The 22,313-nt window shown below is 47.4% G+C and overlaps 3 protein-coding genes across 6 annotated transcripts in view; 1 reads left to right on the top strand and 2 right to left on the bottom strand.

The window, feature by feature from the left end:
• The window catches only part of GALNS (galactosamine (N-acetyl)-6-sulfatase), a 55,294-nt gene extending 54,962 nt beyond the window's left edge, over window positions 1–332 (bottom strand). The window contains exon 1 of one of the 3 annotated variants that reach the window (XM_081017819.1): window positions 44–327. In XM_081017819.1, the coding sequence (XP_080873945.1) occupies window positions 44–148 (105 nt within the window). In that variant the 5' untranslated portion in view covers window positions 149–327. Of the gene's footprint in view, window positions 1–43 lie in introns of all 3 variants that reach the window. The other 2 variants (XM_081017822.1, XM_081017821.1) reach the window with 2 other exon arrangements.
• A 258-nt stretch (window positions 333–590) lies between these two features.
• On the top strand, window positions 591–5,384 carry TRAPPC2L (trafficking protein particle complex subunit 2L). 2 transcript variants are annotated; one of them, XM_081017882.1, is made up of 5 exons: window positions 591–710; window positions 2,577–2,749; window positions 3,781–3,868; window positions 3,979–4,058; window positions 5,214–5,384. In XM_081017882.1, the coding sequence occupies exons 1-5, from the start codon at window positions 654–656 to the stop codon at window positions 5,257–5,259; spliced, it is 444 nt and encodes a 147-aa protein (XP_080874008.1). In that variant the 5' UTR covers window positions 591–653; the 3' UTR covers window positions 5,260–5,384. The 2 variants fall into 2 exon arrangements, with proteins under 2 accessions (XP_080874008.1, XP_080874007.1); XM_081017881.1 differs by having other exon boundaries at window positions 596–737.
• Window positions 5,385–6,345: 961 nt separating this feature from the next.
• PABPN1L (PABPN1 like, cytoplasmic) lies at window positions 6,346–18,810 on the bottom strand. Its single transcript, XM_081017865.1, has 8 exons — window positions 18,484–18,810; window positions 16,223–16,394; window positions 14,802–14,907; window positions 13,909–13,976; window positions 12,971–13,077; window positions 11,555–11,642; window positions 10,820–10,965; window positions 6,346–8,275 (listed from the first exon to the last, which is right to left on the bottom strand). The coding sequence occupies exons 1-8, from the start codon at window positions 18,501–18,503 to the stop codon at window positions 8,236–8,238; spliced, it is 747 nt and encodes a 248-aa protein (XP_080873991.1). The 5' UTR covers window positions 18,504–18,810; the 3' UTR covers window positions 6,346–8,235.
• Window positions 18,811–22,313: the final 3,503 nt, after the last annotated feature.

Raw genomic sequence — 22,313 nt, forward strand, 5'->3', positions numbered from 1 at the left:
AACCATCCCTCCTTCCCTTGCCACCTCCCCTTCCCAGGCTCACATCGTCCATCAACAGCAAGACCAAGTTAGGGGGTCGTGGTAGAGTGGTGTTGGCGGCCCTGCCCAGGCCGCACAGGCCCAGCAGCAGAAGCAGTCTCGTCTCCATGGCAACCACTCCAAGCCCACCGCGAGTCCGAAAAAAAGTTGGGGAAGAGGGAACGGCCCAAGGGGCACGTGGGAACACTCAGGGTAACTAGAAAGTCACTACCGGTTCTCCGTTGAACGCGCTGAGTTAAAGACATGGGCGGGACTCAAGAGGGAGCACTTTAGAAAGAAGGAAAGAGCCCACGCCACACTTCTGGCATATGGTATAGTTTTAATTATATGTAGTAACCCACCCACAATATGGGAGTTTTGTAAATATAGGCGAAATAATTGCTCCTGGCCCCGCATATGGCGGCAGCGGATATGCTGTTCAAAAAAAGCTGGAAGTGGGAGGCGACTGCCTGGTAACCCTCGCCTGCAGTCTCTATGTAGGAACAAGAGTCTGGGCCGGCTCATTCACTCGCGCCTGAGGAGAGTCACGTGCGCAGAGCCGCGGAGGCGGAGCCGTGGTCCGCTGGGCTCATTGGTTCTCCGATCACGTGGATGTAAATACTGAAAGGGCAAAGATGCTGTTACGTGAAAGAGGGAGGGACGAAGCGAACCCACCAGTACCCAAGATGGCGGTTTGTATTGCTGTGATCGCCAAGGAGGTGGGAGACCGGGCAGGGGCAATTGAGGGACGGGGCGGCGGGTGGGGGAGGGAGAGAGGAAGGGGAAGGGTGGGGGAACACAAGAATTGCCTTCAGACATTCCTGGGAAGCCGTTAACCAGGGAATGAGGGTAAATCCTCTCTTCTGCTATTCTACCCCCCGCAAAGGGTACGTAGCTAGTTAATCTATGGAACTCTCTGCCACAAGATGTAGTAATGGCCACCAACTTGGATGGCTTTGAAAAAGGGTCGGACAAATTCATGGAGCAGGGAAAGCTATTAATGGCTATGCTCTTTTTTCACTGTCAGAGGCAGGTTGTCTTTGAGTACCAGTTGCTGGAAACAGCAGGATGGGAGAGTTGCTCTTGCATTACGTCTTGCTTGTGGGGCTTCCCATTGGGGCATCTGGTCTGCCACTTTGATAACCGGATGTTGGACTAGAATCAGCCTTTCTCAACCTTGGGTTTCCAGATGTTGAACTACAACTCCCATCATCCCTAGCTAGCAAGGCCTGAGCTCAGGGATGATGGGAGTTTTAGTCCAACAACATCTGGGGACCCAAGGTTGAGATACACTGTTAGATGGGCCAGATTGAGCCTGTCAGACTCTTATGCTAGGTTCTTAAAGCAGGGCTGCTATCTTTGGCACCTTCTGAGGCTGACACCCCAACTGTGGGGTGGGGACTACTGCTGATCCCTGGAGCCCCCAGCTCCTCCCTTCTTGTTACTTCCCGTTTGGTAGCATTCAATAAGCAAGAAAGGAGCAACGGCTGCAGCAGCCTCTGTTAAATTTGCTCTCTCTCTCTCCGGGCAGTGGTGCAGGTTGTGCAGGACAAGTGAATGGGTTGCAGTGACAACCGTGATAAGGAGTTGGTTTTCGTCAGGTTTTCTTCTCCTTTCCCAAGTAATAATCAGGGAGGGGGATCAGGGGAGGAAGCAAAGCACCTAATTCATATATGAACTGTATGCGGAAAACTGTCAAACTTTTTGGGCACATCCTTGTCAGTACGCCTTTGAGCTGATGTCGACAACTGGGCTCAAAGACTGGTTCTGCCCTGACTAGGCTAGGCGAGCTAGAGCACTTCCAGAGACCTTCCACTCCTGGAAAGCAGGTCTAAGTGCACTGGACCCACAACTGTCCATTGTGAGCACCAAACTCAGCAGAGTATGAACAACACAGAAGAAAGCTGTGAAGCATAGCTCTTCTTTATTTTCTAATAGCTACTGCAAACTAAAAACTAAAGAGCTACTGGCTTGCATGAGTGTTACAGTTCTCACTCAGCCATCTAATCTCTACATAGATAACACTCAGACTCCCCACAGAGTCAGGCAGGAGCAGAAGAAGTGAAGAGCAGTTTCCGCCCCCTCCTTTCTGAAAACATCAGGAGATTCTCGCAATGGGAGGGGGTGAAAATATCCACAATCCTTCCATCGGGATGTTGGAGTCTGGGGGTTTAAAGCTGCTTTACCTTGCTTTTTCTGCAACCCTAACTGGAAATATTAATGTGGGTTGCATAAAAATTCAGATATGAATATTGTTTTATTGTGTCTTGCCTGTAAACGGCCTTGAGTCAAAGAAAGGCAGAACATATTTTAATAAACATGTACTTAAAAATGTGACCTTTGCTTGGGGATTTGAGTTCTTCCAGCTGTGAACCAGTTGTTGGGGGCTTGCACCTGGCTTGATTGAGATAGGTGTCTGATTTGGATTCTGTGTTAAAATCGGTATGAAAAGGTACTACTTAGAATCCTGTTGTGGGAGAGGGAGTTAGAACTGCATAGATCAGTTGGATCACTTCATAGTTCAGTAACTTGGTGGTTTGTTTGTTTTTTCATTCTAGAACTACCCTCTGTACATCAAGAGCATTCCAACAGAAAATGAACTGAAGTTCCACTACACAGTCCACACGTCTCTTGATGTTGTGGATGAGAAAATCTCTGCTATGGGAAAAGCTCTTGTGGACCAGAGAGAGCTCTACCTGGGGTTGCTCTACCCAACTGAAGACTACAAAGTGTATCTTAGATGCCTTTTGGGTTGAATGAGGAGTTGGCCTAGATCACATTCAAGATCCCTTCCAGCTCTGCTGTTATGTGATTGTTTCTCAGGTTCCCTTCTTGCAGTCTTGCTTCATTATTCCAAGTGAACTGAAAGGAGGGTAAAGTTCTGATCACAGCTGGGCTGCAGCACTGGAATTTAGTTGGATCTGTTGCTGTTTAGTTTTAAACTAGTTTTGTGTGCTTTGATATATAGAGAAAAGTCATAGCTCAGTAGTAAGGCACTAACTTTGTATGTAGAAGGTCCCAGGTTCAATCCCTGGCATTTCCAGGTAGGGCTGGGAAAACTAGAGAGCTGCCAGTCAGTGCTGAGCTTGATGGACCAATGGCTGACTCAGCATAGGCAGCTTCCTATGTAGTTTAGAAGTTACAGTGGTTAAGGCTGCATGCAACTGCTCTGTGGCCTTAAGACTGTGCAGTCAACAGCCGCTACTGAGCAACTTGTTCATCCAGCTGAAGGACAAATCTGGAATGTGATACCTCAGGAGCCCCTGGAACTGAAATCTAAAGTCGATTGGTTAAAATAGGGTGTGGGTTGGGCTTGCAGAATGAGTGACAGTGCAGAGAGCTGAACCCAGTTACATGTGGGCAAGCTGCTCCTTGCTTAGGGAGTGTTTAGCATAACCCAGTTGTTTTGTGTTTATTTGTTAAGGGCTCAGTGATGGAGCACAGACTTATTTGGCCTCTCCAGAAAAGGCTGAGAGATTCTTGTTTGGAACCCTGGAAAGCTTCTGCCAGTCAGTGTAGACCAGTGGTAGCTAAATTGTCCCCCCCCCCCCCGCCCCACCGCAAATGTTGCTTAACTATAACTTCCATAGTCCTCAACCACTGGTTATTCTTGCCAGTGCTGATGTGAGCTGGGATTTTCAGGAGGGCCTCAGATTAACCACCCTTGGTATAGACAGTACTGAGAGATGATGGACCAATGGCCTGACTATGTGTGAGGTGGCTTTGTATATTCTTAAAAATAGACCTTGACTGCTGAAGCAGATATGGCTACGTGACCAATTCCAAGGTGAAGTTTGTGATGGTGGTGGATTCTTCCAACACGGCACTCAGGGACAACGAAATCCGCAGTGTAAGTACAGGGCAGCTGCAGGGAGCCAGTCAAAGTAGAACTTCCTTCTGCTTACTCAAGACTAATTGGTCCCTACATTCTGGTCACTGAAGTGGTTCTTCCCTTTTCAGATGTTCAGGAAGCTGCATAATTCCTTCACAGATGTCATGTGCAACCCCTTTTATAATCCCGGGGACCAGATCCAATCCAGGTGAGCAGGCTGGTGAGAGTACCTGTCTCTTTGGAACTTAACTAGCTTTGTTGGTCTTAAAGGGCTGTTGGAAGCTTTGTCTTTCCAGAATCCGCTGAACTATTCTAGTGGCATTTAGCAATATTATCCTGAGCCTCTCCCACATCTGCTCTGCAATAGTATTCACCTCTTGTTTCCCCTTCCAAAATCATGGAATGATGCCATAAATCTTCCTGTCAATTAAGATCTTAGGAGCTCCCTCACTGGGTGTTCCCCACTTTCTGGAGGTACAGCAGGTAGCTACTAAAGAGTGGGATTCTTGTGGATTGTACCCAAATTATGGAACTTCCACCTGAGGCATTTTGCCTGGTTGGTTGTTTACTATTTTTTAGAACAGCCTTTCTCAACCTTGAATCCCCAGGTGTTGTTGGACTACAACTCCCATCATTCCTTGCCAACATGTCCAGTGGTCAGGGATGATGAGTTTCCACGCGTACGTAAGAAAATACAGTGGTGCCTCGCAAGACGAAAAGAATCCGTTCCGCGAGTCTCTTCGTCTTGCGGGTTTTTTCGTCTTGCGAAGCAAGCCCATTAGCGGTTTAGCGGATTAGTGCTACAGTATTAGCGGCTTAGCGGGCTTAGTGGATCAGCTGATAAGCGGCTTAACTATAAGCTGATAAGCGGCTTAACGATCAGCTGATAAGCGGCTTAGCCATCAGCTGATAAGCGGTTTAGCGGCTTGGGAAAAAGGGGGGGGGGGAGGAAAAAAACCCCGCAGGAACTCGCAAGACATTTTCGTCTTGCGAAGCAAGGACATAGGAAATTCGTTTTGCGAAGCACCTCCAAAACGGAAAACCCTTTCGTCTAGCGGGTTTTCCGTCTTGCGAGGCATTCGTCTTGCGGGGCACCACTGTATGAGTATGCCTGTAGGATGGAATGAGACAGGTGAAGCAACCTGCTTCGTTAAATGCTCTCTTGGATATCTGTGCTTTCAAATCTGCTTGCAAGATTGAGGAAACTGTTTTAAAGGCAACAGTGATAGATGAACTGCTGGCAAACGCAGCCATATAGGTGAAAAGCTGCCTTTTTATTGCTCCATTATCTTAGTTAGCTGGTCTGTCTTTGATGAACCTTTGCCCTGCTTCTTTTAACACTACATGTCCTTGCTTTTCCAAGGGCCTTTGACAACATGGTGACGTCCATGATGGTGCAAGTTTGTTGAAGCTTCTGCCTCTTCTTCCAGCTGATTTACCTGAGACAACTTGCCCCACTGTACAGAATTGTTTGTTGTGTATATTCTTCCTTCCAAAATCCCACATTGTATAATAAACTGATTAACTAAGTTAATCTGTGCTTGTTCACCAAGGTATATGGAAGGGGATGGTTGTAGCCATACCGTGAAAAAGTTGAAAAGCCCCCTCTTGCTAGCAAGATGTCTCCCAGGTAAGAGAAATAACTTGGACAAGAGCGTAAGAATAAGCTTGCTGTATCTGACCAGTGACCCATCTACTCCAGCATTCTGCCTCTGACAATGGATGGAGAACATAACCATTGATAGCCTTATCATCCATGAATGTCTATAATCCTCTTTTAAAATCATCCTTGTTGGTGGTCCTCACTGCCTCTTGTTGGATGCAGTAGATCAACCCCAACAAGGTGTCCCCCAAAGTGGCCTATTTACTTGAGCATGGTTCTACTTCCTTAATGGTTCTAAACCTGTTACAAAAGAACTAGCTAGGGCAGCTCAGAGGGGCTATTAAAAATGGGAGATTAAACCATGAGAGTGGATCAGAACTAAAATCAGTATTTTGTCTATTCAGAGTCCGCATCAGATTACAGGTGCTTGTCACACAAAGGCTGAATCTGGGATCTTCTGCCTGCAAAATACCTGCTCTTCTGCTAGGTCCCTTTACTGGATTGTACTACTTCAGTTTGCAGGTGGAGCTGCATATTTAAATGCCCCTTTAAAAATCCCTTTAGTGCAGTAGGTTAGCGTGTCAGGGAACCAGCTAGGTTAGTAATCTCTGACCTTCTGTGTTCATGGAGGGCTTCAAAAAAAACCTGAAAAAGGTAACAGGAGAGATATTAAAAACCCAGTCACCAATTTGCTGTCCAAAGTGGCATAGTCCAGAAATAACTGCATTTCATGGTTTTTTTATGTTCATGCAACATGACCTCTTAAAGGAGGGAGATTAGCCCAGAGAGAAATCCACAGCCAATGCTTTTGTTGTGGGTTTAGTTTAATCAGTTGGATCTTTTATTTTATTAAAAAAATATTAACTTACAAACATTACCACAAATGGCATCTCTATTCACATACAAATTTAATACAAAAAAACCCCTTTTCACTCTGCTTATTTCAACTTCTGCCCATTTATTACTCCTTAAGGATACAATCCCCAGGAACATTTCTCCTCTGCAGTTCTCTTACACAAGAGAACTTCCCAGGGGATTTATTGTTTTTCTTATCCCTTTAGGACTTGAAGTTGCATCTTTTCACTTGCCAAAATCAAAAGGTCATGTTTTTCACCCTGTAAAGGTGACCTGCAGCCACCCCCCGGGTACCACACTTCTTGGAATTGCAGTGCTTGAGGAAAAGATTACTAGAATGAATTATGGAATTTAACAGATGTTTCTTTTAGAATTTGCTGGCTACTGTAAAAACACTAAATGTGAAATATAAATTTAGTTAAGATGTGAGCTAGACTGTCCATTCCGGATAACAGTGCAATTCAGAAAACAAGGTGATAAGTTTCGCCCATATGAACAACTTTCAAGGTTTGAGTTTTTTTATCATTATTAATGTTTTGATCTGGCAAGTCCTATTATTTCAGGGTTGCAGAAAGCTGCTTTTAATATCTATCATTTCATTGGGATTCTTTTGGGCTGGAATGAAAACAGTCTAAACAGAGATAAATAGTAGGTGAGTGCAATAGTAAAAAACTCATTTAAATAGGCAATAGGTTAACTTCAAATAAACTTTTCTTAAATTAGTTTTAAAAGGAGGATATGATAGGAAAGAAATGCAAGACATGCAAGGCAGACAGGAATAAAGACACCCTGCTGCCTCCACCACTACCCTTTGGTGGTTCTCTTCCCAGCCCACCAAAATCGACACAATTTCCTTCATTTGGCCTCCACAGCTCCTCCCAAGCTGGGAAGAGAATGGAATTTAAAAATGCTCAGATTAGACCCATCAGTTTAAGCTCAAGCAGGTAGCAAAGGTGTACAAAACTGGCCCACCATTTTGAGTTACACCTTCATCACAAGCCCATGTAACAGAAAGTGGTTCTATACAACCAGGCTGAATGGGGTGCAAAGGTGCAAAGTATTACACAAAGACACCTAAGGCTGATGAGAGCTTCACAACACACCTGCCCTGCAAACTTAATCCAGTTTCTTAAAATAAATATATATACAATTAATGGCTTTGGCCAAGGAACCTTGGGAAGCACAGGAGTGCATGATTTCCAACAAGACTTGGGATCTAAGTGTATTTGTTCGCGATCATATGAGAGGGTGAGCAGAAGGACCATGATATAATTCACTCAGCTTACGATTCATAGCATAGACACTCCTTTAGATGCAACGGTGAGGAAGGGGTGGGGAGAGGAAGAGCAATGGAAATAGATGCCCTAGTTGCAAGACTTGTTCATCACTAGCATGCCAGCTGTTTGTTTCTCTATGTAAGAGTTGGATCTGGCCTCTTTCAAAGGAAACAAGTCCTCATTTGGGTTTGGGTGATGTACATTTAAAACACCTACCAGGATGCTACTTAGTCCCCTTCTGAAGCCATCCCTAGAGTCAAATGCTTACCAAGAAAATCAACAGGATAATACAGCATGCCAAGAATCACGGAAAGGGGGGCAGAGAGAAGTGGGGTGGTTTCCAGACCCTACCAGAGTTCTAATTTTCTACCCATCAAGTGAAAATTCAAATGAAGCTCTAAACGATGACATATAAATTTGGGGGGAAAGTCATTTTTTGCACGCATTAGGCCACTCCAGCATTTCTTTTTTCCTTGCCCAAGAAGGAGATACCCTGTGTCTTGTCTGGAAGACTGGCATAGAAGTTCAACGCTTGCAAGTCACTCTCACAGGATAACAAAGGAGAAATATTATTTGGGCGGATCCACTTGCTTTTGCTCCCCTGTTCCGGTCCAAGTTGAGTCCTGGCTTGGGTCACCTTGTCCCACTGCCTAGTAAGGCATGTACCAAGGAGAAAGTCTTCCACGGCCCCTGGAGAAGAACACACACACACACATTGGCCATGGCAAAAGTTAGCCCAGGTGTTTCACCACCCCATCCCTGGCCTAGGCATCATTTACTCAAAGGGATAAAATAAAATAAAATATTGAATTATTAAATTGAAGAGTCGCTTTGCCTAATTTCATGCTGGTGCCAATGAAAGAAACAATGGGGGGCAAGTGCAGAGAAAGTGAGGGAAGGGGGATAGTTGCCCTGCCCACGGCAGTCCATTATAGTAGGTATGGGGAGCATTCTTCAGCCGGAAGGCCACACTCATGGGCAACTTTCCGGGGGCCGCATACAAGGGTGGGCAGGGCCAGATTAACAGTGGGTGGAGCAATGGATGTGACTCTTACCTTAACACCAGTGTAGGCTACATTCTAGCCATGCTGGTACCAGAGATTTCTACCTGCACAAACACCCCTGTCTCCATCTTTGCAAGCTAGAGGCATCGTCACAGGTAAGCATTCAAAGATGGGAGAGCAAGGCGAGGGGTGTGGCCAGAGGAGAATCCCAAGGGCCAAATAAAGAGTCTTGGAGTGCTGCATTAGGCCTCTGGGGCTGAGGTTCCCCACCTCTGCCCTATAGATTGCCCCTGAATGAATGCAGCCCTTAACAGAACCCTTGCCTATGATCTATTTTGCTCTTCCACAATCCACCCAACCCTTTGTTGCACAACTGTAGGCCTCCCTTATATGAACTTCCCTTTCCCAACACCCCAACTCCAGGATGCTGTCCCCAAAAACCATCTAAAATTAAGAAATGCATACAAAATGGAGTGGAAGAGGTCAGGAGAAGCAAAGGAATTTCTTGAGACTATAAACCAATCTAGATGAGTAAATGCATCAACTCAGCCTCTAAGGCTGTTCTGCCTTTCCTTCATATAAGCCACTTGCTCATTAGCTACAAGAGCCATCCATCACTGATAGAATTGATTCCCAGTGGCCTTGTCAAACTGATTCAGGGCCATGGTCAGCTGGAGCTATGCACAAAGCTGGGTATATTCCATGCTGTGTGATCACAGCATACAAGTATGGTATTGTTTTACCACTGACAACCACACATAGCAAATTTCTAGCCCTTAATCTTAATAATGAAGCACACTGGGTGGCTTTCGGACAGTCACTGCCAGGTTGCTGAGAGGATAAAATGGGGAGTTGGAAAACCATGTGCACCAGCTTGAGCTTCGAGGGAAAAGGTGCCATATAAATGCAATGAATAAAAAATAAAATAAATGATCTTTTGCCTTTGCTATTTTTGCATACCGTTTAGTCCTTTTTTACTTTTTTACCTTTTTTACTTACGGTGGTAGTCGGTCTTTTAATGGTTAGGCACATTGGTTTCAGTTTACTAAAGAAAATCGGGATCTAAATTATTAAAATAAACCCTTAGTTATCACAGTCAGTCCAGACTCTCAACAGCAGCAGAGAGGATTGACAATGGTGTATAGGTAAAGGTAAAGGTACCCCTGCCCGTACGGGCCAGTCGTGTCCGACTCTAGGGTTGTGCGCCCATCTCACTTAAGAGGCCGGGGGCCAGCACTGTCCGGAGACACTTCCGGGTCATGTGGCAGCACATGGAAACGCCGTTTACCTTCCCGCTATAAAGCGGTACCTATTTATCTACTTGCACTTAAGGGTGCTTTCGAACTGCTGGGTGGGCAGGAGCTGGGACCAAAAGACGGGAGCTCACCCCGCCGCGGGGATTCGAACCGCCGACCATACGATCGGCAAGTCCTAGGCACTGAGGTTTTACCCACAGCGCCACCCGCGTCCCTATGGTGTATAGAGACAGCCCTAAACACAGATCCCTGTACTCAGACCAGCTTTTAGATCCTGCAAAAGACAGAAAAGTTGTTTTTTGGCTCATCTAGGGCAAAGGTGTCAACCCCCCCCCCCCCTGGAAACAACTTGGGGATGCTGAAAGTGCAAGCCAAGCCAGAACAGCACAAGTGACACACTCGCTCCCAGGGGCACTCCATGCCAGCTGCTCTTTCTGGGATACCGAGCTGACTGGTTGCTCATTTCTGTTCCTTCCGATATGGAAAAGAGAACTGCTGCCCATGGGCACCACTAAGGTGTCCAACTCCTTGTCTGCGTGCAGCTTACAGGCCCTGCTGGCCACGCAGATGCACAGGTGACGCTGAGCCAGCCTGACAGCAGCAGCACCCAGGAGCCAATGTGCTTCTAGTGGCAGATTGTGCTAGCATCTTATACCGTCCCCCAGAAAGACGGTATATAGCAGGAAGAGGTCCTCGGTTCTCCTTCAGTTCCTAGCCTCAGACATCCAGGGCTGGATGTAACTAAGTTGTTGCGCTAGCAGAAACCAGCAGAATGAGTCCTGAGAGTGCTATGGGACTCTCCTCCACACACACAAACAAACAAATCTGCTCAGGAAAACCCTCTGGACAGCATTGGGGTGTGGGAAGAGAGGAGGAAAGAGCATCCCATCTGGCAAACAGAAATGCTTGTATTGATGGAATGATAGCCGTACTGTGATGTTGGACTGGCAAACACTCTTCTGCTGTCCACTCACCTGTGCACCCTTCCACGTGGCCTTAAACGCTGCCCTCCACAGAAACTGGAGCGGCGAGGCAGAGCCCCCCGGCCATGGAAAGCACCCCGGGAACCACCCCGGTCTGTGGAGCTGATGCCTGGCATGTTGGTCCTCTTGGGCAACACCTGAAGCGAAGCAAAGACAACATGGTGCCACAAAATTAGCTCACATCGCTTACAGCAGAGATGGGGAGCCTGCCCCCCGCTCCAGGTGTTGTTTCACTACACTGCCCATCAGCCCTGACTGAGCCTTGTCCACGCTGGCTGGGCCTGATGGAAGGATCGAGCCCAACATCTGCAGAGGGTGCAAGTTTCCACATCCCTCGCTTTCCATCTTGGACTGGGATGTGAACACATGATGGAAGGCACCTTGAAATTTTGCACAGAAGTGAAACACTGGGCTGTAGTTACATAGAATGGAAGTGAAAGGCCAGTTTGGAAAGCAACACACCCACATTTGGAAAGACACAGATAGGGAAAGGTATATAGGTACCCATAGACCAGTACTGTCTACTCTGATTGGCAGCAGCCCTCCAGGGTCTCAGGGAGAGAGAGGCCTTTCCCATCAGCTGCTTATGGGGAGTTGGTGCCAGGGATTGGGCCTGGAACCTTCTGGATGCAAAGCAGGTCCCCTACCCACTTAGAAATACAAGCCCACACCCCCAAGGTAGGGTTCTGCATCCCCAGACACCCCTCCTCTTCCCATGATACACACCTTGATGATGCGGCCTCTGAAGGTGCTCTCGCCCAGCTCCACAGCAGCCTTCACAGAACTCTTGTCAGCAAACTCAATGTAGGCATACCTGCAACAACAGGAGGAGCTGTGAAAGTCACCTGGGGCCAATTTGCAAGCTTCTGATGGGAGAAAGATGCACTTGTGTATTCCCCCTGGGGCCACAATGGGAAGCAGATATGTCCTTCTCATTGCATCTTTATGTGTCCCCAGACTGTCTCTATTTTCAGGTGTGATTCAATCACATCCCTGCCAATTCAGGTTGTGCACTTAGAGTGAATTCAAAGCTCCTGAAAAACAAGCCAGCTTCCCCAAAAGACTGGCCATTTTGTGGTAAGGAAAGTGATGGCAAAATGCACTGGAAACTGTTAGATAACACTATCTTTGTTGCAACGTTGCCTCCTCCACAAACAAATCAGGCTGAATGCTACCTCAATAGCCAGCATTGTCTTAGTGCAGGCATGTCCAATAGGTAGATGCCTATGGCAGATCACCAGATGCCTATGGCAGATCACCGGTAGATCAGTGCCCCCGCCAAGAAGCTCAAGAACTTCCGCTACCCTAAAAAAGGCTCAACAACTGACCTGAACCCCCAAAAAGGGGGTAGATCACTGTCAGTTTTTAACTCTGGGAGTTGGTCACCCCTGTCTTAGTGCGTCCCTGCAAACAAATCAGGATGAATCTACTATTTTGGAAAGTTGTGTGTCTCTTTGTTATCTATGCATTTAGACACCTCTTAAGATACTGTAACCAAATTTTGTGTGATAGTTTCCTGAGGTCAAAGAGCAGGTTTCTGTCCGTTTGTATACAAATGGATGCCGCTGTGAATCAAGATGGTGGACTGAACCCTTCAAAAGTGCACTGATTTTAACCCACTGATATCAAAATTACAATGATTTTTTGGTTCCTTATAATTCCCATGCAACGCTGGGTATGAGGCTTTTAGTGCTTGGTAAACAAGCCTTCTGGAAGCACTCTTCATCTCAATGACTTGCTGGAGCAATACAAAACCTTCAGAAAGACATGATGGCTACTCAGCCATTTACAATCTGCACTGCCAGGAGTGGAGGGACAGAGAGGAACATGTCTGATCCAGAAGGGCAGCCTCAGGGGTCAGACTCACTGGGCACCTGGCAAGGCCCACACCCAGCCATGTTGCTCATGGCTGATCCCCAGAGCCCTACATGTGCAGGATGATCGCTTTCTTCATCTTGGCTTGTTCCATCTGCCCTCCTGTGAGTCATGAGATGAGCAAAGAGGAGGAGCCAGTCCCCCCCAGGCTGCATTCACTCTGGCACCCGGAAGCCATCCCATCCATCTACCTGGCCCTCAAGAGAGGCAGCCACCCCATCCTTCAAAACCACAACTGCCCCCCTTCCCCACCATCAAATCACTTGCCCTTTAGGATGACCGGAGAACTTGTCGCAGAGGATAGTAACTCTGTTGATCTGACCGCAGCTGTTGAAATGGGACTCCAGCTCTTCTGCGCTTCCACCATAATCCACCTATAAAGATCACATCACACGTGTCCAGACTTCTGCCCCACTGCCCAACGATTCAGGGAAGAGGCAGAGGCTAGTGGGGAAAGCACCTGCTTTTGGCAGAGGGTCCCTAGTTCAATCTCTGGCATCTCCAGCTAGAGCTGGGGGTGTCCCCTTGTCTGAAACCCTGGAGAGCTGCTGCTAGCCAGAGTGGACAATATTGAGCTTGGTGGTGATGAATTCAAATCATATCCTGCCCCTCTTCTTCCAGAGGAGCCCAGGGCAGCAAGCACATCAACAACAAAACAATTTTGGAGTAGGGGGAACCATTCTAAAATCAGTTCTCAGGGCTGCCAGGAACACTGCCTTTCAGACATCAAATGCCTGGGTCAGCAGGGATGTTTTTGATTTCCTCCTGAAAGTCGGTAATGAGGGAGAGGAACACACCTCAACAAGGAGGGCATTCCACAAATAGGGAACCGCTACCAAGAAGGCCTGACAGAGCAGCCCGCAATGGACTGACTCAGTGTGTTCTTATGAGAGTACACAGTGATTTATAAAGATCAGCAAAGCCTCTGCAGCAAGAGACTATTTAACCACATGCTGGGGATGTACCAGGTCCTAAAAGCCCCCTTCCTCCTGCCCTCTTCTAATTGCTGGGAGTTAACGTGTCTTAATTTTTGGAAGACAGGTGCTGAAGCTCATGCCTGCCAATCACGACTGTTCTCGTATCCTAACCATGTGTTTTGCGGTCAACTGGTTGGCATCACAGCAACAAGGGGAGACTGTTCTGCAGGGTCTCTAGCCCAGACACTCAATGCTGCTCCCGCTCCCTTGAAGCCCCATATCACTTACATTTCCCACGTAGACAGAGCGCTGGTCAACTTCCATTTTTTCCTGAGTTGCCCGAGGCAAACCAAGTCCTGTGGAAGGGAGGAGGAGGAGACCTCATGGGAATCGTGGTATGCCAGAGGTGGTTGACCTGTGTCTCTTCAGAGGTTACTAGACTCCAACTCCCATCTTCCTTGACCACTGTCCTGCCTGGATGGGGCTGATGGGAGTTGGAGCTCAGTTTCTGAGTTTTGAGAACCTGCTTCTGAGCTCTCAGCCCTTTGAAATAAGACCACACGCACACACACACGCACACACAGACACAATACATTGATATCCCACCTGTTTCAAAAGGAGTTAAAGGCAGGGAAAATGGCCTCCTCCATTTTAACCTCAAGACAACCCTGCAAGGAAGGTCTGCCTGAGCATAAGTAGTGGCTAGCCTTCACCGCTGAGCGAGGATCTGAATGCAGTTCTCCCCTGTCTTTCCACCAGACTATTAGCCACTGCAGCAAGCTGGCTTTCATGACTTGTAGTGTCCTCATAATACCTGTCCATGCAATCTTTACTGAAGTTATACTTAACACAGCTTCTTTTCTAAAAGCCTTTGCCAGCCTAGTAACCTCCATTTCTTTTGGATGACAACTATCATCATCCCCAGCAGTGCCCTTCCCACTTGCGATTCCCAATGGATCTAGGCACTGTTCAAAGGAGCAAACCAGGCTCTGCCCAAAGACTTGCAACCTAATATGCCCAGTTATGACTCCCTTTCTCCATTCACTTGCAGGCACTTGAGGTGGCACTGTCCATTGCTACAAGGTCTTCTACAAATATCTTTTGGAATCACACAGTGAAGCCGCTTGGGATAACAGCATGCTGCTGTCAGCCAACCCTTAAAACACACACGAAAACCGTACCTGCCTCTGATCTCATGATGAGGTTCTTTGCTTCGGCCTGCAGCTCCTGCAGCCACTCCTCCTCCTTCTCCATCTCACGGACCTTGGCCTTGATGGCCTCCAGTTCCTGCATAGCAAGATTGGGGGAGGAGGCAATAAGAGAGGTGCACAGGGTTGTGTTGAAGGAGCACAGCAGAGTAATCAGCCCATCCTCAGCCAGCTTCTGTTCAAGGAGGGAATGAGTGAGACTCTTGTGCAAAACCAGGTTGCCCATTCTGATTGGGAAGCTCAGGCTTCTGGACCTCCAATTCCAAAGCTCTTTGCAAACTTAGAAGTTCCACTGTTGGTTAAGTAGATAGGTGCGCGTGTGTGCATGTGCATGCACACACACAACTTTGTAAGGCTCAGCAGAAGTGGAGATGGTTTGCTGTTTGCCACCTGAGTCAGTTAACCCAACCAGCTCACCTGGCTGCACAGACAGCCTCTCAGCAATATATTTCTGGCTCCAATGAAACCATGTTGCAAGAAAGCACCCTTGAAGCTGGTCCCTTTTGGATTTTATTTTGGTTTTTTTACGTATTTAAGCTTAGCAACCATAAATCCACCATTCATCAAAACTGATCACAGGCTGACTTCACAACAAATATACATAAAAGCAAATATAAAAGATGCAGCCAGATCAACAATACTTTAAACATGTACTTTAGATGCCTTGAACAAACAAGGGCTCTATCCATCCCCCAGATCACCCTTCACCCACCTGGTACACGCCAGTTGTTTTGGACTACAACTCCCATCACCCCTAGTCAGCACTGATGGGAGTTGTAGTCCAAAACATCTGGAAAGCACACGATTGGTGAGTGCTGACCTAGATTAAAGCAGCATTGGTGTCAGACAAACCTCCCAGCAGAGGGTATTCCAAAACTGGGGCAGCACAGCTGAAAAAGCCCATTTCCTCATTGATTTTGCACAGCACACCTTACCATACCTTAATGCCATCCTATAAAGATGAGGCTCAACCAGTAGCCCTCTAGCTGTTGCTGCTACTACACCTCCCATCAACCATAACCATGCTGTTTGGGGGGGGCGGTGATGGGAGTCCAAGCATCTGGAGGGCCACAGCCTTCAAGTCATCCCTTAGAGTAGGGTTTCCCAAACTTGGGTCTCCAGCTGTTTTAGGACTACAGTTCCCATCAGCCCTGACCACTAGTCCTGCTAGTTAGGGATGATGGGAGTTGTAGTCCAAAAAATAGCTGCAGACCCAAGTTTGGGAAACTCTGCCTTAGAGGCTCTTTCTGTTATTGTTTCTCCTGCCCCAAAAGAAGCCAACATGGTGCCTTCCAGATGTTGTTGGATGACAACTCCCATCATCCCTGGCCATGCTGGCTGGAAAAGATTTAGGAGTCCAACAACATATGGGGGCTACCACAGTCCAGACTCACAGGGTCTTCCACTTCCAGGAGCTCCTTTCTATCTTCTTCCAGAGGACTCAGCTTGGTCTCTTCTTCCAGGTGCTTCTGCCAAGCTGAGATTTCAGTCGCATCCCAGGGGGAATTGGCAGTGGCTAGAGACGGAGGGTTCTGCCACCAGGATTCAGCGTCAGGGAACTGGGGGCTTGGGGAGGAAAACAGAAGCACCAAAAGTGAGCTTGGAGCTCTAAAGTAACTGGGAATTTACACAGACTCATCCAGACTTTGCCCCCCCCCCCCCCGTTTTCCTTCATGTGTTTTGGACTATGACTCCCATCAGCCCAAGGAAACAACAACGTAAAGCACAGAAATTTGTGCCCATGGCATGCGGGCTTAGCAGCTGGGCTAATTCAATTCTTTTCAACCACAGACACTTACAGCAGGAGTAGGAAACTTGTGGCCCTCCAGATGTTGCCAGACTACAGCTCCCATCATCCCCGCTCACTGGCTATGCTGGCTGCTCAGGCAGTTGGGAGTTGGCATCCAGCAACCTCTGGAGAGTCACGGATGTTCTCCACCCCTGACTTAAAGCATAGTCCTAAGATACCTCAGGGACGCGGGTGGTGCTGTGGGTTAAACCACAGAGCCTAGGACTTGCCGATCAGAAGGTCGGTGGTTTGAATCCCCATGACAGGGTGAGCTCCCGTTGCTCGGTCCCTGCTCCTGCCAACCTAGCAGTTCGAAAGCACGTCAAAGTGCAAGTAGATAAATAGGTACCGCTCCGGCGGGAAGGTAAACGGCATTTCTGTGCGCTGTTCTGGTTCGCCAGAAGCGGCTTAGTCATGCTGGCCACATGACCCGGAACCTGTATGCCAACTCCCTTGGCCAATAAAGCAAGATGAGTGCCGCAACCCCAGAGTTGGCCACGACTGGACCTAATGGTCAGGGGTCCCTTTACCTTAAGATTCCTCACTCATCATAGCTAAGCCCCACTGAGTTCAATAAGGCTTATTCTCCAGCACACACAGGACGGCAGCCTTTATGTGAAGCAGAGCCACAGAGGGGTGGAGGGGGCAGAGTATATATCTAAGGGACCTGAGGCAAAGCGATAAACGACATCCTTCTTCTCCCAGCCCCCAGTCTAGTCTGCCTGAGGCAGAAAATCTCACAAGTGACTCCCATCTTCCCTGGCAATAGAAGCAGAATGATAATAATAAAGTAAATAACGTGAAATTTGCTGCCCTTTCATGACATACATAAATCAGATCCCTAAGGCAAGCTCTTCACGCTGTCTAATGGTAGAACAGGTTCCCAGGAACCAAGTTAGAGGCACAGGGGAGCTTCAGGGACAGAGTGTGTGGGGTGAGTGAAAGTGTGTGTGTGTGTGTGTGTGTGTGTGTGAGAGAGAGAGAGAGAGAGGTGTGTGTGTGTGTGTGTGTGTGGAGAGGGCAGAGTATATATCTAAGGGACCTTTTTCAGGCTGAGGGTAACATCCCCTTCCAGGGACCACATGCTAGTGGAGGGCGGGGGCAGGGGGGAAGTGGGCGGTGCAACAAATGTAAATTTTACCTTTATACAGTAGGCTAGTTTCTACACACGCTCACATACTGCTCTTTCTCCTCCATCCAGCAAAGCAAGAGGCCTTACCAGAGATCAAGGACATATTACCGCTCAGCAAAAACACTTGAAAAGGGAGTAAAACAGGGTCAGTGAACGTTGTGGGTGTGTAGCTCCGAAGACTCACTTGGGCAGCTAAAGAGGGGGGCTCTTTTTGGCCCCCAAATCCGAGGTTTCCCATCCCCATTATAGCAGGATACACCCATCTTTAAAAGAGACCCCTATTTTGTAAAAAGGAATATATGTACAGGGAGCAAGATGACGTTTGAGTTCAGGAAGGAAGGAAGCAGAACACTCCAGCAGAAAAATCCAATGGAAATGGGAGTTTTGCAGGTAAAAGCCAGCTAATTTGGGGGAACCAGATACTCCAGAGAGCACCATCCTTCCATGGTTAGAAAGCAGCACCTCACAGTCACCTTTTAAATGTCCACAAATGCTTGCTTTCCCATAATAAATATGCTTGCTTTTAAGGTGCCATAATGGAGTTTGCTGCTTTGGGATGCAAAAAGCACCAGAAGCCCCTATTCCCTCCTGTACACCTTTCTCCAGTTCTTCCTCCCAGCTGGCAGGGAGGACCTTGCACCCACCAGGCCCTGGCCCCACCCATCCTGAAACCAAGAAAGAGGCTTATAGAGCTTCAGACCCACTCAAGCTTCTCCCTCCCTCTTTATAATTACCTTGCCCCAAGTCCAAACATTGCTGCTCACTCACACCCTTTTTTGCAAGCAGGTCCACTTCTGTTTTATCTCACGTTAAGGAAGAGGCTCAGACCCGTTTGGAAGAAGCAACAGGTGAAGAAGGCTTCTTGCCTTCCATTTGATACATCAAGAGCCAATCAGATGCAGAGTTTGAGCCCCTGGAGGTGGGGCTAGCTACCTTGATGGGAGCAGAGAAGAGAAACACCTCCTGAGTCCTGACAGGCAATTCAAGGTCAGTCTTATTGGTCTGTTTAAAGGCACTTCTCAATTGTATTTAAACATCTCCAAGCAATATGCAAAAATGCAACACAAAAACAGAGAGTGTTTGCAGCTCTGGTTAAACTGACACACTTTCACAGATTCAAAGATGGCAGGCAAAGGCAAGTTAGATTCTCAAGAAGCTGGGAAAACTTTGTGGACTACAGCAGAAGATATGGGACGCTGCCAATTATGACATACGAGTTTACATTATTTTAATTAGCTAAGATAATACAGCATGAGAGTTTCTGGGGAAAGCATTTGTTTGAAATGTCGATCCAGGCTATTTATAAATACCTCCAAATATCAAGTGAGAGTGTGTGTGTGTGTGTGTGTGTGTGTGTGTGTATTTGACTGATAGTTTTTTCCAATAAATAAAGATAAGTTTTTATATAAAAAGGACACAAATACAGAGATACAACATAAAACTTAATAAATGCAGCATATTATTAAAGAAACAGTCTGCACTAAGAAACAGACAAGGTGGTCCCTGGCCTCTTCAGTAGCTGCAGCTTTTGTAGCTGGAGTCAATCGGGGCTCCGCCCTCCAGGGCTAGGTGGAAAAAGGCTTGCAAGGCAGGGAGCAGGTCCCCCACGACTCACAGTCAATATAGGGCATAGTTTGTTATAATCTTAGTCCTGTGGAGCTCCCTGCCGCACAAGGCTGGTTAAGAAGAGAGTTTGGATTTGATATCCCACTTTATCACTACCCGAAGGAGTCTCAAAGCGGCTAACATTCTCCTTTCCCTTCCTCCCCCACAACAAACACTCTGTGAGGTGAGTGGGGCTGACAGACTTCAGAGAAGTGTGACTGGCCCAAGGTCACCCAGCAGCTGCATGTGGAGGAGCGGGGAAGCGAATCCGGTTCACCACATTACGAGTCCACTGCTCTTAACCACTACACCACACTCGCTCTGTTAAGATGTGTCCTTTTGTTTATAGATGGGACTTAGCTGGTTTTACTAGTAATAATGGTCATGGCTTTGCATGTGTATGTTGATTTAAAGTGTTTAAAGTGTTATGGGGTGTTTGGGGTATTGGGGAATGGTAGTACCTCTGGCAGGGGACATGTGCTCTTTCTGGGGCACTTAGTTCTCACCTGTGGCTCCTGAAAGCATGTGATAGCGGCCACACCCCAGCTTCGACTGGCCAGCTCAACCAGGTGAGGGTAGCCGGTGGGTCTCACACCCTCAGTGAGTTAGGGACTTCCCCTGCATGCAAAGACAGGCTCTGGCAGACTGAGCGGACAACACCAATAGTGGGGCCAAGGGTTGAGAAAGCAGTTTCTGCACATGCTGTAGAGGGAAATGAGGGGCAAATGGGGCTCGTCAACCTGGGAAGGTAGCCCATCTAGGAGAAGGGAAACTCTGATCCTCAGCCCCTTCTGCCTTGTGGGATATCATCAGGAGAAGAAACGGCTAAGGAGTAAACGCTACACAAATCCAGAAGTGAAGTCCCTAAGGCAGTTAGATAGCACCTTGTACCCCTTTTTCTGGCAGCTCCTGCAGCCAAGCTGGTGCCAAACATATTGTTCTGCTTTCCTTTGGACCACATCACTGAGACCAAGATGCGGGTCTTTGTTGTCTGGGCAGCCCAGGACCTCCATACACACTGCTCAGGCTTGTGCCTCAGGGAGGTCACTTTGGTACTGCTAACACAGTGGTTTGACTTCACCCCCAGAGGCGCACTCCATTTCTTCTTGAGACACATGGACGCCAACCAATTGTTCTGGGGCTGATGGGAGTTGTTCTCCCAAACATCTGGAAAGCACCTGTTCGGAGTTCCCTGGAACTCATGGGTAATTCCATGAAACTTTTTGGCTGGAGATTCAGGGCAAATGGAAGTATTTCTTCACACAGTGCATAATTCATTTAAGGAGCTGTTTCTGCCAAGAGATGTGGCAATAGCCACTGGCTTACATGGCTTTAAAAGGGAATTAGACCAACTCATGGAGGAGAAGGCAATCAGTGGCTATTTAGCATGGTTATATGAAACCTCTGTGTACAGTGGCAGTTTATCTCTTAGTAGCAGATGCTGGTGACCCACTGTGGGAGAGGGCTATTTCCCTAATGTAACCTCCTTCTGGGCTTCCTAGAGGTGTCAGGTTGCCTGCTGTGAGATGCTAACTGAAACGGACCTTAAGGTTTCACTCAGCGGGGCTCTCAATGTTGATAGTCTGACTCCTCCCCTTTTAAAATAATTCAGGGATCTCCAATTATTGTTCATGCTGCAGACAACAACATCTGGAGAGTAGCAGGTTCCCCATCCCTGTACAAACACATGGAGGAAAAGTGATCTATCAGCAGTTATTAGCCATGATAGCTCAGTGGAACCTCCACAGCCAGGGGTAGTATAAATCTGATTACCAGTTGCTGGCAGTATCAACAGGATGCTTGCTTAGATGGGTCAGCAGGCTCCTTTTGTCTTTATGCAGGCCAACATTGCTATTCTCAAAGAATGGATGGAAGGCTTGAACTATTTTTCTGCGTTTTGGTTTCAAGACTGTCAACAACATTAGGCATGGAGGCTTGAGTTAAGGCCTCTTAAAGCCTAAAACAGCAGCAATAGCTACAGAAATGAACTATCACTTCATTGTAATGGCTCTGTAAATGATTAATTAAGAGGAATACCAATGAATAGAAACTTCTCCCCATTTTCTCTTTTGAATTCTTGCACATTCATTGGCTCCTGGAGTTACTGGAGCCTGGGTTCCAGCTGGAGTGCCAAAGTTCCTCTGGTTCTTCTATTTATACAAATCTGACTACTTCCTTATGGGTTGGTTGGTTTATTACGGTATATTTCTATCCCACCTTTCCTCCAAGAACCTCTAGGCAGTGAACACAGTTCTTCCTATCCCCATTTTATCGTCAACCTTGCAAGGTAGGTTAGGCTGAAAGAAGTGACTGGCCCCAGGTCACCCAGTGAGCGTCATGCAGCTGAGCGGCATTTGAACCTGGATCTCTCTCAGGTCCATTTTGTTTTTTAAATTTTTTGGCAGAGCCGCTCCGGGAACAGTAGAAGGCCTAGCAGTTCAAAAGCATACCAGTGCAAGTAGATAATTAAGTACTGCTGTGGCGGGAAGGTAAACGGCATTTCTGTGTGCTCTGGCACTTGTCACAGTGTCCCGTGGTGCTAGAAGCAGTTTAGTCATGCTGGCCACATGACTCGGAAAGCTGTAGACAAACGTCGGCTTCCTTGGCCTGAAAAGCGAAATGAGCGCTGCACCCGTCGCCTTGGACTGGACTTAACCGTCCAGAGGTCCTTTACCTTTTTACCCTTTTTTAAGGGTGGGGCCACTCTGGCTTGTGACCCAATCTTGGCCTAACATGGCCTTTCCCCCCAAGATCACATCCACCTGTCGATCAGCTGACATCACTTGGGAATTCTGCATTGGCTGTGCAGGTCACTTCCCTGCAGGGAACTGGTGTGGGCAATCAATACATTCAGCTGATAAATAGGGGGTTAAATCCTGTTTGGTTTAAATTCAATTCAATCCTGCTCAATTCGGAAAAACGAATCAGTAAGGGATTTGCATGGAACTCCCTGCTAAAA

The sequence above is a fragment of the Podarcis pityusensis genome (assembly GCF_964106645.2).
Source record: "Podarcis pityusensis genome assembly, chromosome: 8".
NCBI lineage: Eukaryota > Metazoa > Chordata > Lepidosauria > Squamata > Lacertidae > Podarcis > Podarcis pityusensis.